Here is a 16,045-nt window from a genome sequence, read left to right on the forward strand (position 1 = left end):
GCTGAAGTGATACTACCAGCAATACCTCAATAATAAGCAATAAATTCAGTGCTAAATTCAGTAATAATTTTACAAAACAGTGGCAATATTTAATTTTATACAACCACTTAATGAAAAATGATTCACTCAATATATAGCCATTTCAAAAATCCTAATTTCCCTTCAGGCAAACCTATGTAAACAAATTAATGGACTAACTTTCTTTTTGACTCAGACTGAAATTTCTTTCTTTCCTTTTCTTATTCTTTTTGTTCTTCTTCAATCCTTTGATTTCAAATTCTATCTGTGTCAATAACACATTAATGTAAATAATATATAAAAAATATATAATCGTAATACAAATAGAATGCCAATTTAGGTGCTGTAAAAGGAAATATCGAAGAAGAGGCACTGAGAACTCTGCTTCAGACTGCCTACTCAAATATCACAATGTATATTATAATTCAATAACAAGTGTGTAGGCCTACACATGTAAATATTCATAAACGTGAAATAGCCAAAGAGGCAAAAGACATTTTCAGAAGAAAAACAAACACAAACCTGTACATGTCTGCATATATAAAAATATTGTAAAAATGTATAAATTCTTTGCTCAATAAACAGGGGGCAAGCAGGGTCCATTATAGTGGGTGCAGTGTTACACAGTTTTGCCCTGGGGTGCCCCTTGGTTGGTGATGGTGTTCGTTGTGCCAGATGATAAAATAAGCCCAATAAGAAGTCACTAGGGCCTATGTATGAACAAACATACAATAAATCAAAATTAACAAAACAACAATACTCCCCTTACAATGGCCCAAGAGCCACTGGTTTGGCTGAAGGCCAGCCTACCCAAATAGGTACGAATAGAAATAACATGGTTCGGTTCATAGCAACCTAAGAAGGGGGCCAGACAGCTATTTTAGAAGCCAGAAATGAAAATCCTTTCCTATTAACAAAATAATAAAGAACCATTCAGTTTCCGCTGTCCCCTCATTAGTTTCCTCCAATGATTTGAATGGCTATAAAGTTATTATTTTTATGGACAACTAGTGCATTATTTGAGAATCACTCTACTTTTCATTTTATACAAATACAATTATTTTCGTGTGCTGGAAGCGTTCATTTTATTTATTTACTTTTATCTAACAAAATGCACTCCTTTAATTCTTTAAGACATTTCATTAAAGCAACACTCTCCAGAATAATTTCATTTCATCTGTCATTCATTAATCATTGCCCCAGAGAAGTGCGACAAGCTTCGGCAGCCGGCACAATTCCTATCCTTGCCGCTAGATGGGGGCTTCAGTCATTCCATTCCTGATCTGGTCGAATGACTGGAAACAGAGTGTTGATTTTCATTTTCACTACGATATTACAAGAATATCTTAAGCCCGCCTGGTGGCCATGATCATTAAGGCACTGAAGGCTAAACGGTCTAACACCGAGGTTAGCTGGTTCGAGTCCCGTTGGTCAAAAAAATTTTCACCATCAGAATGTTGGCCGGCAGGGTAGGGGAGGTGGTGGTATACAATTTCTAATCACTAGATTGCGTGCCAAAAGCCTGGATTAAATTCCAAATCTCTCTGCAGTGCTCATAAGGAGTGAGGGCATATGACGCGGTTGATGGCGATTCGTCTGTCGGATGGGGACGTTAAGCCTTGAGCAGACCCCTTGGTGCTATTCGACAGGAGTAGGTTATGTGCCGAACCGGGATTCGCCCTCTCCCTTCTATCATATATCACGTCGTTCATTTCATCTCATTAACTCCTCTGATGAGGTTGATGTCAGGAAGGGCATCCGGTCATAAAAACCCGCCACGACAGATTCACCTCACCTCATACCTGACCCCATAGGGAAACGGGACATGGGTTGGACAAACACATTACAAGAATATCTTATTTTGATTTATTACAACTTACCTATCATTATTCTTTTTTTTTTGGATTGTGAAGAACATCCTTCATTTACAAATATGTCTAATGTAAGCAGTGTTTCTGTCTTTTATTTTTATACATCATTTTAACCCATTTCCCATAATTATATTAAGAAACATCATGGTACGATATTTCAGTAAAAGAGCATATCATTAAATGAAACATGAATTGCCTTACCAAGTTCTTAGTGAATTTCTTGCATCCAAAATTGATATCCGTGCATATTTCAGTGCAAAATATATCACTTCTTCCTTTGGCAGTGCTTGCAAAGTTATTAATGGAGAGTAATTTAATAGGGCCTACACTGACCTAAATAAAAGCCATTCTTTCTTAGAAAGGTCGGGTGTGAAGCCATTTGACAACAAGGTCAACAGGGTCATTTTCACTACGATATTACAAAAATATCTTATGTTGATTTATTACAACTCACCTATCATTATCCCTTTTCTTTTTTTTTGGATTGTGAAGAGTATCCTTCATTTACAAATATGTCTAATGTAATTGGCCATGCGGTTAGGAGCGCGCAGCTGTGAGCTTGCATCAGGGGGATAGTGGGTTCGAACCCCACTGTCGATAGCCCTGAATATGGTTTTCCGTGGTTTCCCATTTTCACATTGATCCCCAATGAATTGGCATACTAGCCCATGTGGTTCCTCCCTTCATTCCAATCTCTAGCGCATATTCAAGGTCATGCATGGGGGCGTGTGGGGAAGTAAGTACCTTCCCCTCTGCATGCGTTTAATTCATGCTAGATCTTCTGTCATTCACCCTCTCCACATCCCCTCGCTCTTCAGGTGTGAGCATGTGTTAGGCATCTAATGGATGGAACCAATGAGAGAGAATGTGTAAGCAGGTACTGGTTGGTTCTGAGGGCTGTACAGATTTCTTGCCTGAAATGAATATTTTTGGTCACAAGATTTTAATGAACACTAGTATACATAGGAGCAATACCAGACTCAGCTAGGGAACCGAAGATCACCAATCCATGCTCTGAAGCTAAAAGCCTCCAGGTCCCCTTTTATGACAGGCAGAGAATACCGTGGATGTATTTTATCACCCCCCCCAACCACAGGCAGTGCCGACACAGGGGCCTGTAATGGTAGTGCTACCTGTCTCTGGATAGTGGGTAATGAAACAGTTGGATCGCACGTGCTTCCTGGAGGATCCAATAATCATTCTCCTGGTGGTCAGTTGAGGGCGCCGTGAGCCCAGTCACAACATATGCTGCCCTCACATATCCACAGTCTGGTCACAACAGCATAGATGGCTGGTGATACGCTGATATAACCACTCAGTCTCGCACATTCCGATAATGTTTCTTCTCTCAAACTCTGTTAACTAGGTAAATAACATACAAAACTCCCTTGAAAAAAGGAAAAGATTAAAAATGCCTACCTTAGTCAAGATAATTTTTTATGATATATACTGTCAATACGGAACATTATGAATATGAAATTCATAAACTGTAACCAGGTAAATTCTCTTCAGCTGTGTTTAGAGGCAGGTGGAATGGTCGACAAGGTTCACACACTACAAGTTATGAACCTCACTTTTTGGTCCGTGTTGAGCGACAATATATTATTTACTTCAAAATTTTATTTGAAAACAACCACCTTTTCATCTGCAAATACCAGGCAGTTTTTCCTTATTGAAAAGGTGGTCATTTTCAAATAAAAGTTTGACGTAAATAAGGTTCACGCAACCGGGAATAACAGTCCACTAAGTTCAAGAACCCTGTGTGAGCCCTTTTAAAGGCCATGGATGACATTTTTTTTTTTTTTTACAATCTGCTTTACGTCGCACCAACACAGACAGGTCTTATGGCGACAATAGGAAAGGAAAGGGCTAGGAGTGGGAAGGAAGCACCAGTGGCTTTAAAAGGTGTGAAAATGGGAAACCAAGGAAAACCATCTTCAAAGCTGCTGACAGTGGGGTCCATACCCAGTATCTCCCAAATGCAAGCTCACAGCTGCACAGCCCACTCGCTCAGTGCATCCACTTTCCTTGTCCTTCTTGTCCCTCTTCTCACACTGACGTGACAGATGCAGAAGTACTGTGCCATCAGCCTGCACTTCAAACTTGCAATTAGGCTGATGGAAAACACCTCTTACGAGAACTGAGAGGTCATCGATCGACAGCTCCCTCAGATCAGCGCTCTGCACTATCCAGCTCGAAGGTGTCGTTAATGCAGACATAGTGAAGCTGATGAGAATCTGGTGTCCTTATATACCTATACCAGATATTTATAAGAGCGCTAGTTATGCAATTAGACTTGCAAAGTCCTTTCGCTCTGCTCCTCGATGCTTTCCATATAGTAAAATTTTTGTCTGTCTGCAAACAAGGCGGGCATTAGCACTTCCGGTTGCCAGCCGAGCCGACGTCAGTGGTGCCCCCAGTAGCGAGCCCGGCCACCGTCGCCAATGGTGCCAATTCAATACTTCACTTCAATAATATGCATAGGCATTCACTGCCTATAGCAGTCAAATTGTTGTAAAATAATCAAAAGCTTATTTGTTGTGGTGAAAAGGTGGAACTTTAGCATAATTTTCTTATTATAACATACAACCTGTTAACTGCCAATTTAAACCAAAAGGGAAATTAAACGGTATTGGATGTTTCACAAATCAATTACAAAAGAAACTATCAGTTTTTCTAAGTGAAGACAACACAGGTACACAGTTGGCTATGAGCTATACGTGTTCCGAAATATAATGATGTAGATCTGCATCACTGTGCATTGAAGAGTTAAACATTTCGCCTGAATAAATAGAAAAGTGTGAAAATATGGAACAGAAGCATCATTATTCAGTTTTACACTGGATGGAATCATCATCATCATCATCATCATCATTAGAGCATTTGGGTAAATCAGATGAAATAATTGTAAATCAATCAATAATGACCACCAACTACCTTAAGAGCATCCAGACTACAACAAACTCCATAAACTGAGACCAGTTATGCCGTGCGCGTAGAGGCGCGCGGCTGTGAGCTTGCAACCGGGAGATAGTAGGTTCGAATCCCACTACCGGCAGCCCTGAAAATGGTTTTCCGTGGTTTCCCATTTTCACACCAGGCAAATGCTGGGGCTGTACCTTAATTAAGGCCACGGCCGCTTCCTTCCAACTCCTTGTCCTTTCCTATCCCATCGTCGCCATAAGACCTATCTGTGTCGGTGCGACGTAAAGCCCCTAGAAAAAAAAAAAAAAAAAAAAGAGACCAGTTATTGAACAACTGAACAGAAGATTTTTTACTATTCCCCTTGAACAGACAATTTCACTTGAACAGATGTGTGTGATCAGAACATCCCATTTCCTAAAACAATACTTGCTCAATAAGCCTCACAAGTGGAGTTTCAAACTGTTTGCACTCTGCAGTTTGAAAGGTTATGCACATAAATCTGAAATTTATTCTGGTGAGGAGAATTAAGACATAGAAGCCTGTAAATGAGTCTGATTTAGGAGCAACAAACTATGTTGACCCTGTCTAGCAAGAGGAATAACAAGAAATGGAAATCATAACCTTTACACCTCTTTACCCTTGGTTCATCACTTAGCTAAGGAGGGAAGTCACTGTATTGGGACAGTACAGCAAAATAGACTGCCTAAATTGTGACTTGTCTGGTAAAAACACTTTGATGAAAAAGACTGTACCTAGAAGAACACATGACGAACAGATTGCTGAATGTGATGGGGTTAATTTATCAGCAATGGTGTGGAAAGATAATACGATAGTGACTTTTTATATACTTACATGGGAGCTGAACCTGCCACCAAGGTTCGTAGGTATGATAAAAAGATGAAACAAAATGTAGACATTCTGTGCCCGCAAGTTGTACCAGAATAAACTATGCATATGGGTGGAGTAGACTTGTTTAACAGCTTTTTGGAACGATATCACATACCATAAAGAGTATGAAATGGTACTTGCATTTATTTTATTACCTTGTAGATCTTACGGTGATAAATTCTTGGGTCTTGTATAAAATGAACTGTGATGTTAACAATATCGCTACAAAACAGCAACTAAGTTTTTGCCGGTTTAGAAATGAAGTGACTAATTCATTGTGCAATGTAGGTAGTAACCAAGAGGTCGAAAGATATGGACCAAGTAATAGTTCACTTGAAAAGAAACTACAGGCAAAGAAAAAAAGGGGGTCCTGCACATCCATTGCCTTCCAAAGACATTCGGACTGACAATGTCTCCCACTGGCCAGCGTTTTCCAACTATTTGCATTGTAAATTGCGTGAGTGTACTGGAACAACTCAGTGATCGTGTGAAAACTGTTATGTTCCACTTTGAACCAAAAGAATACCTGCTTCAAAGCATTTCATACAATGTAAACAGAAACTGTGAAAAGTACAGTCCTTCTTGTGGTATTTGCTGATATTACTGATGTTACAGTATGTCTGTTTTGCACGGCAATGTAGATCTACATCATACACAGTTTAGTAAATAACAATGATTCCATTGAACCTAGAATTTTAATTTTTTTTCTCCAATTCTGAAGTTTTACTTGTTTCTAATTTTTTTTTAATATTGAAAATGAAAAATTCATGCATTTAAGGGTAAAGCATGCAGTAAGTCAACTACTTACAAATGCTTCTTCAGGTTCCCTTTATTAATGAATTCTCGCTGACAGGAAACACATTTGTACAGGGTCCTTTGTTCATCATGAGTGCTCAAGTGTTTCTTGAGATCCGAACGACGAAGATAGGCCTTACCACACGTCTCACAAGTGAAGTCGCGGACACGGGTGTGGACGACTTGGTGTTCTTGGAGGTGACTCATCTGAATGAACCACTTATCACAGACAGTACACTGGAACTTTCGTTCCCCTGAATGGACATGATGATGTCTCTCTAACTGTGAAGGTCCAATAAAACACTTGCCACAGATTTTGCACTGGAAATTTTTTTGTAGAGTGCCTGTATGTCGTTGCTTGTGCTGCACAATGCTACTTCGATATGCAAAAGATTTCATACAAATTAGGCACTTATAGGGTCGTTCCCCGGTATGAACTCGCTGGTGAACCTTCCACACACTCTTGTCTGTGAATCGTTTCCCACAACGTGTACATAAAAAAGGCCTCATGCCTAAATGAGACAATCTATGTCTTCTCAACAGAGTTTTATTAGGGCAAAACTTTCCACAAACATCACAAACTAGCTTCTTATCTTCCTTATTGCGGTGATTAAAATAGGCACTTCTTGTCTTAAAAAGTTTTCCACACTTTTCACACGTGTAAGATACACCAAAATTCACAACAGACAAATCATGACCCTTCTGGTGTTCCATAAAAGAGGTAATGTCACTGAAACTTAAGGGGCATTTATCACATCTGTACAAATTTTCACCTTGGTGAGAGGCTAAATGTTTATCAAGTTCATAGAAAGTTTCAAAATACCTCTTGCAGACCTTACAAGTCAATTTATATTGCCTAACGTGCATACGTTGATGACAGAGGAGAAGAAAAGCCCGTGGAAAGTTCTGACCACATTTAAGACATTGATGCACCTTGCTGTCAGTAGAGTGCACCAGCATATGTCTAGCAAGATTCAGACGTGCACGGAATGCCTTATGACACACACCACATTTAAACGGGAATATACTCTTGTGACTGTTTTTATGACGTCGAAGGGACGCTAACGCCTTAAACTGTTTACCGCATGTTTTGCACTGGTTCATATGAATTTTTATATGCTGATGAAGCAATAGCATACTCTCACATATCTTACCACAAGTATTACATGTATGTGTGCTAGTACTGGTCTCTCTTCTCTTGGAATGAGATGACATATGGTTAGTGAAATCTAAGTCCCTAACAAACCACTGTTCACACAGAGAACAAGATAAAAGCTTGCCGCTGCTGTGAATACGAACATGCTCTTTGAGGTCTGCTATTTGATCAAACTGCTTGTTGCAGAATGGACACAGACATGATTGCTCTGCTGTGTGAAAACACTGATGAATTTTTAAGCTAGCCTTTGATGGATACACAACTCCACAATGAGAGCACATGTTCTTCACTAGCTTGGTATGTGCAGCTGTTATATGTTTTTGCAAAAGACTCTTATTAAGGAAAGTTTTCCTACATACAGCACAGACCACCTTCATTTTCTGGTGTTCACAGATATGAGAATCTAACAGGGCCTCATCCTCAAAAGTAACACCACATATATCACAAGCAATGGATCCAATTTCTTTACTATTGGCTATATTTAACTTGGTGTCATCCATGCCTACTTCACATTCATGAGTCTCCAGCAGTTGTCTGCTTCTAAAATCTACTTCACAAATGTTGCATTGGTAAATTTGCTCATTATTGGAAGAATTAACTTTACCATTGAAAATTATATTCTCAATCAAAGCTGTGCATACATGTCTCTCAAGCATATGTCTTGTGTTAAACTTCTCATTACACAAAGCACAAATATAAGATAACTCTTTTGTATTTGCAGAGTCTCTTTCACACCTTTTATCAATAACATAAAACTCGCCAGCAGCATCTTCGATTATCTGTTTACCATCTAATTTATGACCAATATTATCAGCTTCTATAAAATTATTATTATGCTTGAGGAAGTCTTTATTACTGTTAGCACTATTATAATCTTCATTATAATCTGGTTTTATCCAAGATACCTTCTGATCTGGAGCAGGTCTATTTAACGAAGCACCATCATGTACTGACTTCAGCACTGGTACAGGAGCATCAGGATAATCACTAACAGAGTCATTGTTATCATGATCTTCAAGTTTACACTTAACTTCAATAAGATAATCTTCATTCTCAACTTTAACAAACCCGCTGTTTATCTCATTTTCCTCAGTCTCTAATTTAATAGCTTTCTCATCCATAATACTGCACGATTCATCAAAAGAATTCTCTATTTCTAATTTAATGGATTTATCACCTGTCATGCTGCATGAATCAGCAGAATTCTCTTGTGGTGAAACTTTATTAAAGATATCCACAGAATCCAATACACTGAAATATAAATCAAAAATTAAAATTCATAACATAATTAATGACAAGATTTATAACTAAATTAATAGATGATATTCAAGCAAATTCCATGGTATTTATAACAGGTTTCCACTACAGTAAAATGAGTGATACATCTAATAAAAACAAATTTTATATAATGAATCACAAAAGACAAAGCATGTTTTTATTAAAAAGTACAGTACTTCAAAAGTGAACATGTCATACCCACAATATATTGAAATTTTTATTATTGAGTATGATTTTCAATATATTATAAGAAAAAAGGAAATTGCAGTCCATGAAGAAGTATACCTATAACACCCCAAGTGAACATGGTGGACAGGTGTAAAGCAGTGATGGAATGATAATACGTTCAGATGCCTCTGAGTGCAGATGTGGACACAGATCAGTACATGATGTGTCTACTCTGAGCTGAGATTCATTGGTGAATCCTGCATGGTATGGAGTCAGTAAGGTCGTGGATCTTGTCCTGCCTGCTGCACCGCAAGGGTCAATTCATCCAAAGTTCACGCTGACTGAGGCTAGTTGTGCAGGCATCTATCCATCATGTCCCACACATATTCATCAGATATCCTGAGACCTGGACAGCTTCCCTAGAAGTGCCAACAGTGTGAGGGCAGGCACTGCCCTGCTGAAACATCCCATTTACAATGGTAACAATCAGGCGGCCAACCACTGGATTTAAAACTCTGTCCACACGCTATTGAGCAGTCACTGTGTCCTCAACAACCACTAAGGCAATTTCACATGGAAGCCAATAGCTTCCCGGACTGTAATGCCTCGGTTTGGCCCATGTACCTTTCCCTGGCATGCCAACAGACAGGATTATGATCTTTGTGGCCAAAAGTGTGATTCATCATTAAAATAGACTCTCTGCCATTCGTCAGCCCAGTGTGGTCACTCTCAATATCAGGGCAGGCTTACACACCAATACTGTGGGGTCAGTGGAACACCTACTGCAGGGACATGGGATCGTAAGCTAGCTCCATACATATGACACCAATGGTTAATCACATAATGTGCGGTGCCACAGTAACCTGACTTTCCGCTGTTGTTGATCGAGGTTTTGTCCGAGACATCCAAATGATGTGGCAATCCTTCCATACTGTTGTCCATTGGGTTGGTCCTGTCCCAGGTCTCTGATCACTGCTGCCATACATATACCATGTAGGTGCATTTTAGGCAACATGCACAGCTACAGCCCACACAGCCAATTGGATGGAATTAAACAGAAAGTTAACAACCCTCAAAATTATAAAAAATTAGTAGAAAACTTGGTAGTACTTTTGAGTGTGTTTTGCAATTGCTTATTTTAAGAAAAAGAAATCAGTCTTAAATCCACTCATTATTAAATAGTATTCTGGTCAGAAAATGTTCTCAATATAAAATGCACAATTTACATTAGGAATTGAGTAGTCATCCCTTTTAACAATGGATAGAATATATAGAAAATAAATACCTTTATATTCAGTCACCAGCCAAGTGGTTTCTTTATATGAACTATAGTTATCCATTTAGAGTAATTTCAATACAAAGGAGCCATGGTTGACTACAATTTTCTCAGAATGTACCCAATGATGGTTGGTTCATTTCTGATTGATGCTGTCCCCATTATCCAGGCAATCTCATCCCATAGTAATTGTTGATATCCTGCTTGTACCCATCAGTGAGTCAGTATTCACAAGCGAACACTTCACTGAATCTCAACCTACAAGTCAACTAGGCTTACGGGCTTCGCATACAGGAGGTGATTTGTTTGTGACCAATCAAGTGGGGAGGGCCGTATGAACAATCCCCGTGACCAGAAACCAGCACTGTTTACATACACCATTCCGTATCTCCAATATCAACATGAATGATTCATTCCTTCATGGTGTTGCAATTTCCGTTCTCCCTAGTGTATTTATGAACAATGAAACCACACTGCAATAAGAGACAACTTGGAAATAATTCTCACAAGATAGTAGTCATGCATGCTACAACTCAAACTTACACTTCTGAGCCATCATCGAACTGCAACATCTGCATATTATCATGTTCACTTATCCTGGCTTCTATCTATAACATAGAGAAAATTAATAATCTGACCTATTACCAAAATATATAATAAAATATCACAGATATCAAAGTGAACATATGTACACAGAATGAAATAGGACTGAATGAGGTTTAGACGTCTCGTTACCAAAAGGAAGTAGTGAGGAAACCAAAAATTGAAAAAATACAGAGTAATACAAGTCACAATATTTGCAAAACAAAACAAAGTAACTAAATAAGTTGAATGAGGTGCTTTAATCTATATCAGTCCGTTTGTACAGAGATTTGTTCTCTGATGATAGTACATTATCTAACTGTAATAAATTGAGCATTAATAGACCTAAAATGGAGAAACAGAAGCTCGAACTGCAAGTGGGTAGAGGTGAAGAAGTTTAAGATTTGAAAATTATATAGAAATACAAAGGCCATTAAATAAATAAGTTTCCCTATTTTCTCCCCTGCAAACAGCATGCATGAAAATTAAGTTGGTACTGTAGGAACTGTCACTGTGGTGTGGTGGCTGCGCTTGACCTTCAAGAGCACGTGCTTGCTCCGCGTTCGCCAGTATGACGCCAGCTGCCATCAAGCTACCACTTGAAAGTGTGTCCGCTTGTGAACTCCGTTCTGTTATTCACTTTTTTCACAGCGAAAAAAGAAACAGCTATCAGTATTCATCGCCATTTAGTGTGTGTTTATGGTGAGGATGGATGAGTATCCAAATGGTTTGCTGCTGGCGTTCATGGTTCCTGGAAGGATAGCAAAATTTGCATGATGATGGGCGCAGCGGCAGGTCCGTTACCGCTTCAGGCAATGCAGCCACTGTTACAGTTCGGAATGTGGTGGACAAAGATCAACGCGTCAGCATTGATGAGATAATGAATCAACTGCCTCCTGGTATGGAAACTGGACGCTCCCCTTTTGCGACAATCCTGTCAGATGTCTGGCAGTATCGAAAAGTCTGCGCAAGATGGGTCCCACGTTTGCTTACTGATGCTCACAAGCAAGAATGGATTAAGGCGGCCCCAGCTTTTCTGCAAATGTTTCAAAGAGAGGGAGATCGAATGTTTTCCCACATTCCCACTGGAGATAAAAGCTGAGTGGATCATTCAACTCCAGAAACAAAATGACAAAGCATGGTATGGAAGAAACCTGGCGGACGTGCACCAAAAATGTCCAAGACCTCAGCCTCTGCGGGCAAAGTTACAGCTACTGTCTTTTGGGACTGTAATGACGTTCTGTTGGTTGAGTACCTGCCCCGACGCACTACGGTCATAGCTGAGAGGTACTGCACAGTTCTTACAAATCTCAAAGCTGCAATCAAATGAAAACGTCCTGGTCTTCTGTCTCGGAAAGTGTTGCTCTTTCATGCCATCGCACGCCTCCATTCAGCTCAAAGGATCCAGGATTTGATGCAGAACTTCAAACGGGACCTTTTTTCCCATGCACCTTATTCTCCGCATTTTGCCCTGAGTGATTTCCATCTCTTTATGCGACTCAAGTTGCACCTTGGATGCAGCGGTTTGCAACTGATGAAGAGGTGGAAGTGGAGGTGAACCACTGGCTATGGAGACAGAAACTGACCTGGTATGACAAAGGTATCAGAAAACTGCTGCCAAGATACCAAAAGTGTCTGGACAGAGATGGTGACTATGTGGAGAAGTAGTGTATGATTTGTAGAATGAAAATAAAATATTTCACTAGTTTAAATAACGCACTTGTATTTTTTGTAAAATAGGAAAACTTATTTATTGGATGGCCCTCGTTTACTACTTCTTCTACATCTTTTCCCACACCCTTATACAGCCAGATGCCGTTTCTGGGGCTCGCACTACATGGAGGGATGAAATCACTATTGCGTGTTTCTGTTCTGGTTGGTAGTGTGCTGTACTGTCTGAATATGAATAGTAGTGTTAGGACAAACGAACACACCCAGTCCCCAAGCTAGATTAATTAAATCCGACGTGATTAAAATCCCAGACCCAGCCAGGTATTGAACTCGAGAACTTCTGAACTAAAGGCCTCAATGCTGACCATTCATCTAAGGAGTCAGACTATACAGAAATATACTGAGTAATATAAACATTTTCACATCATGAAAGAACGTTAAAATCAAACAAAATTTTATTTGTGTGATGGTACAGAAGAAAAGAAAAGAAAAGAAAAGAAAAGAAAAGAAAAGAAAAGAAAAGAAAAGAAAAGAAAAGAAAAGAAAAGAAAAAAGAAATGAAAAGAAAGGAAGAAGCAATAACAATATCATTACAACAGGACAATGTTCTCTCCATCATCTTACATTATTCTTTAGCAGATTTCCATCAGTTATGCTCCTAATCATGAACATTTCAACAAACAGGGAGGTTGTGCAGACCGTCAGGCACCACAAAGGTTCGATGGGCAACAAATTAAATGACCAGGTATGCCAAGCAAGTATAGAAACATAAACCTATCTGTGAGTGTCCATTGGTTAACTTGCTGGAAAATGGTTCCTAGGCACCAAAGTCAGCAAACATAGCACATGGAGATGTAGGATTTCTTCAATGTACCACTGATCCTTCGATGACCCCTAACATCACTGTCAGTGACTGAACAACAAGCATGAGCAACAGCTCTCCAAATCAACCTCCAGTAGTATGGGACAAGTCCTACTCTAAACTGATTGATCGACTGATTGTTTGAATCAGGTGGTTACTGTTTCAAGAAGAACAATGAGAGAATCATCCTTTCTTAACTCTAATCATACGATGGCAATTAGGCAACTATCCCTAACGAATGATGGTATCAGCAAAAGGAAGGGGAGTTCATGAGAAATACAAAAACGAAAGACTCCCTAGGTCTCATAAACCTAGTACCATCAAGAGCAAAAGAAAACAAAAGCTGACCAAGGGAGGTCAGACAGGAAAGATGAATAGTTAGAAGACTGACCCAAGCAAGTGGAAACAATTCGGAAGAGGCCATACAATGAAGCAGAAATTGTAATGTTTACCCGTGGGTCTTCAAACTATGGCACAGTGGTCAACTGCTCCCAAAGAAAAATGCAATTCACCACTAAAGACAATACGCCACACCAGTCTGTGCATTCCACATTGCTCTTTGCTCATACCCTTGCAATCGGAGGTGATGGGGCTGAGGGTTAATGGCAGAAAACCCTGGGCTAGGCATCTGGAAAAGAGAAGATGCCCTAGTGTATCCTGGGCCCTGTTTCATAAAACATCTTTCACTAATATTATTAGTAAGAAACCAATAATATTAACTTATAATATTAGTATTATGGTTCATAAAATTATTAGCTAATAATATTAGTTATTAGTTTATGAGTCAAAATTATTAGTAGATGTTCCTAATAATATTAGTAAATTGTTTCATAGACAACATGACTAATAAAAGTTACTCATATTATCAGGATTATTTCCATGAGTGTATTTTGACTTATAATTCATACTATTAGTGAAACCAAAGTGAGCAGTATTTTAATATTTTGGCATAAAATCATGAAGATCACTGAAATGGCTGACTCTGATTCAAATAGTGATAAGGAATGAGTGTAGGTATTCACCGTTCAATAAATGTTACGTCAAAAACAGCCTGTACTGACATGTAACGAACATTTGAATACCGGTACAATGGGAGATTTAGGTTAGATTCCATTACTCTGCCAACGGCCGTAGCCGTGTTGAAACACCGGATCCCATGAGATCTCCGAATTTAAACAACATTGGGCGTGGTCAAGAAGTGGATGGGTTGCCACGCGCTATTGGTGGGGGGTAAGGGAATGGAGAAGCGGAAAGGAACTGGCCACCCTACCGTACGTAAACTCCGGCTCAGGTACACCTCTGTGGAGGTTCGGACCTGCCTTCGGGCAGAACACACCCTTACCTTACCTTACCTTACCATTACTTTTGAGTATTTGCTTGATAGGATTGGTAGGTAACAGAACGTTCCACTGCAAGGAATGAAGCATAACCTTAAAATAGCAGCTACCGGGCGAGTTGGCCGTGCGCGTAGAGGCGCGCGGCTGTGAGCTTGCATCCGGGAGATAGTAGGTTCGAATCCCACTATCGGCAGCCCTGAAGATGGTTTTCCGTGGTTTCCCATTTTCACACCAGGCAAATGCTGGGGCTGTACCTTAATTAAGGCCACGGCCGCTTCCTTCCAACTCCTAGGCCTTTCCCATCCCATCGTCGCCATAAGACCTATCTGTGTCGGTGCGACGTAAAGCCCATAGCAAACAAAAAAAAAAAAAATAGCAGCTTCGCATTGCACTCCACCGGTTGGTAGTGATACAAAGTATCATTGTGTTTCTCTAGAACAGTTTTGCTCGGACAGTCCAAGTATCTTTTAAAATCTTGGCTTATATCACCAGTAAACCAAGACGATGCTGGTGGTGATTATTGTTTTAAAAGGAAGTAGGCTACAACTAGGCAACCATAATCTATAATAAGTTAACACTAATCATATAGAAAAATGGAAAGGATCTGACATTTTGAAAAATGAAGGTATTGGCCAAAGAAAGAGAAGGGCCACGAAGGGCGTGAAAATGAAAGACTCTCTCGGCCTCACAACCTAATACTGTCAGGGTCGGAAAAAAACAAGGGAGGTTGGAAAGGTAGATGAAAATGAACCTGGCACAAGTAAGTTGAAGCAATGGCAGGACTCATCTCAGTGTCCCATGTTCGCCAACACACGCTCCCAAGTTGAGAGCCCTGGGACCCTTTTAGTCGCCTCTTACGACAGGCAGGGAATACCGTGGCTGTTATTCTACCGCCCCCACCAACACGCGATAGTAAACAAAGCTGTTGCTAGTCCATCTCAACAGATTTTTTTAAAAGCACATGAAATAAAAAAGTAAAAGGAACGAGAATTATAGTGTGCAAAAGGCTGCGAATAGTTGATGCTTTAACTCAATCACTTTCCGCAAAGAAATTTTTTTCTCTCACATTATTTTCACTTCTTTTGTCCATTTTCATATGTATCAAAGTCACAACAATGAAAATATCAAGTGAGCCTTTTGAACATGTGGATTAATAGTCGGTTGTAGTCGAGCATTAGCCTAACCTAACCTAAACCAAGAACATATGCAACAGACTGA

General features: G+C 39.7%; 1 protein-coding gene across 1 annotated transcript in view; it reads right to left on the reverse strand.

Annotated features, from left to right (window-relative positions):
• Positions 1 to 16,045, reverse strand: part of LOC136874398 (zinc finger protein 585A) — a 131,142-nt gene that overhangs the window by 55,379 nt on the left and 59,718 nt on the right. The window contains exons 3-4 of the mRNA XM_067148032.2: positions 10,919 to 10,983; positions 6,511 to 8,904 (exon numbers count right to left, since the gene is read on the reverse strand). Of these exons, the coding sequence (XP_067004133.2) occupies positions 6,511 to 8,904; positions 10,919 to 10,983 (2,459 nt within the window). The remainder of the gene's footprint in view (positions 1 to 6,510; positions 8,905 to 10,918; positions 10,984 to 16,045) is intronic.

The sequence above is a fragment of the Anabrus simplex genome, chromosome 5, assembly GCF_040414725.1.
Source record: "Anabrus simplex isolate iqAnaSimp1 chromosome 5, ASM4041472v1, whole genome shotgun sequence".
Classification (NCBI taxonomy): domain Eukaryota; kingdom Metazoa; phylum Arthropoda; class Insecta; order Orthoptera; family Tettigoniidae; genus Anabrus; species Anabrus simplex.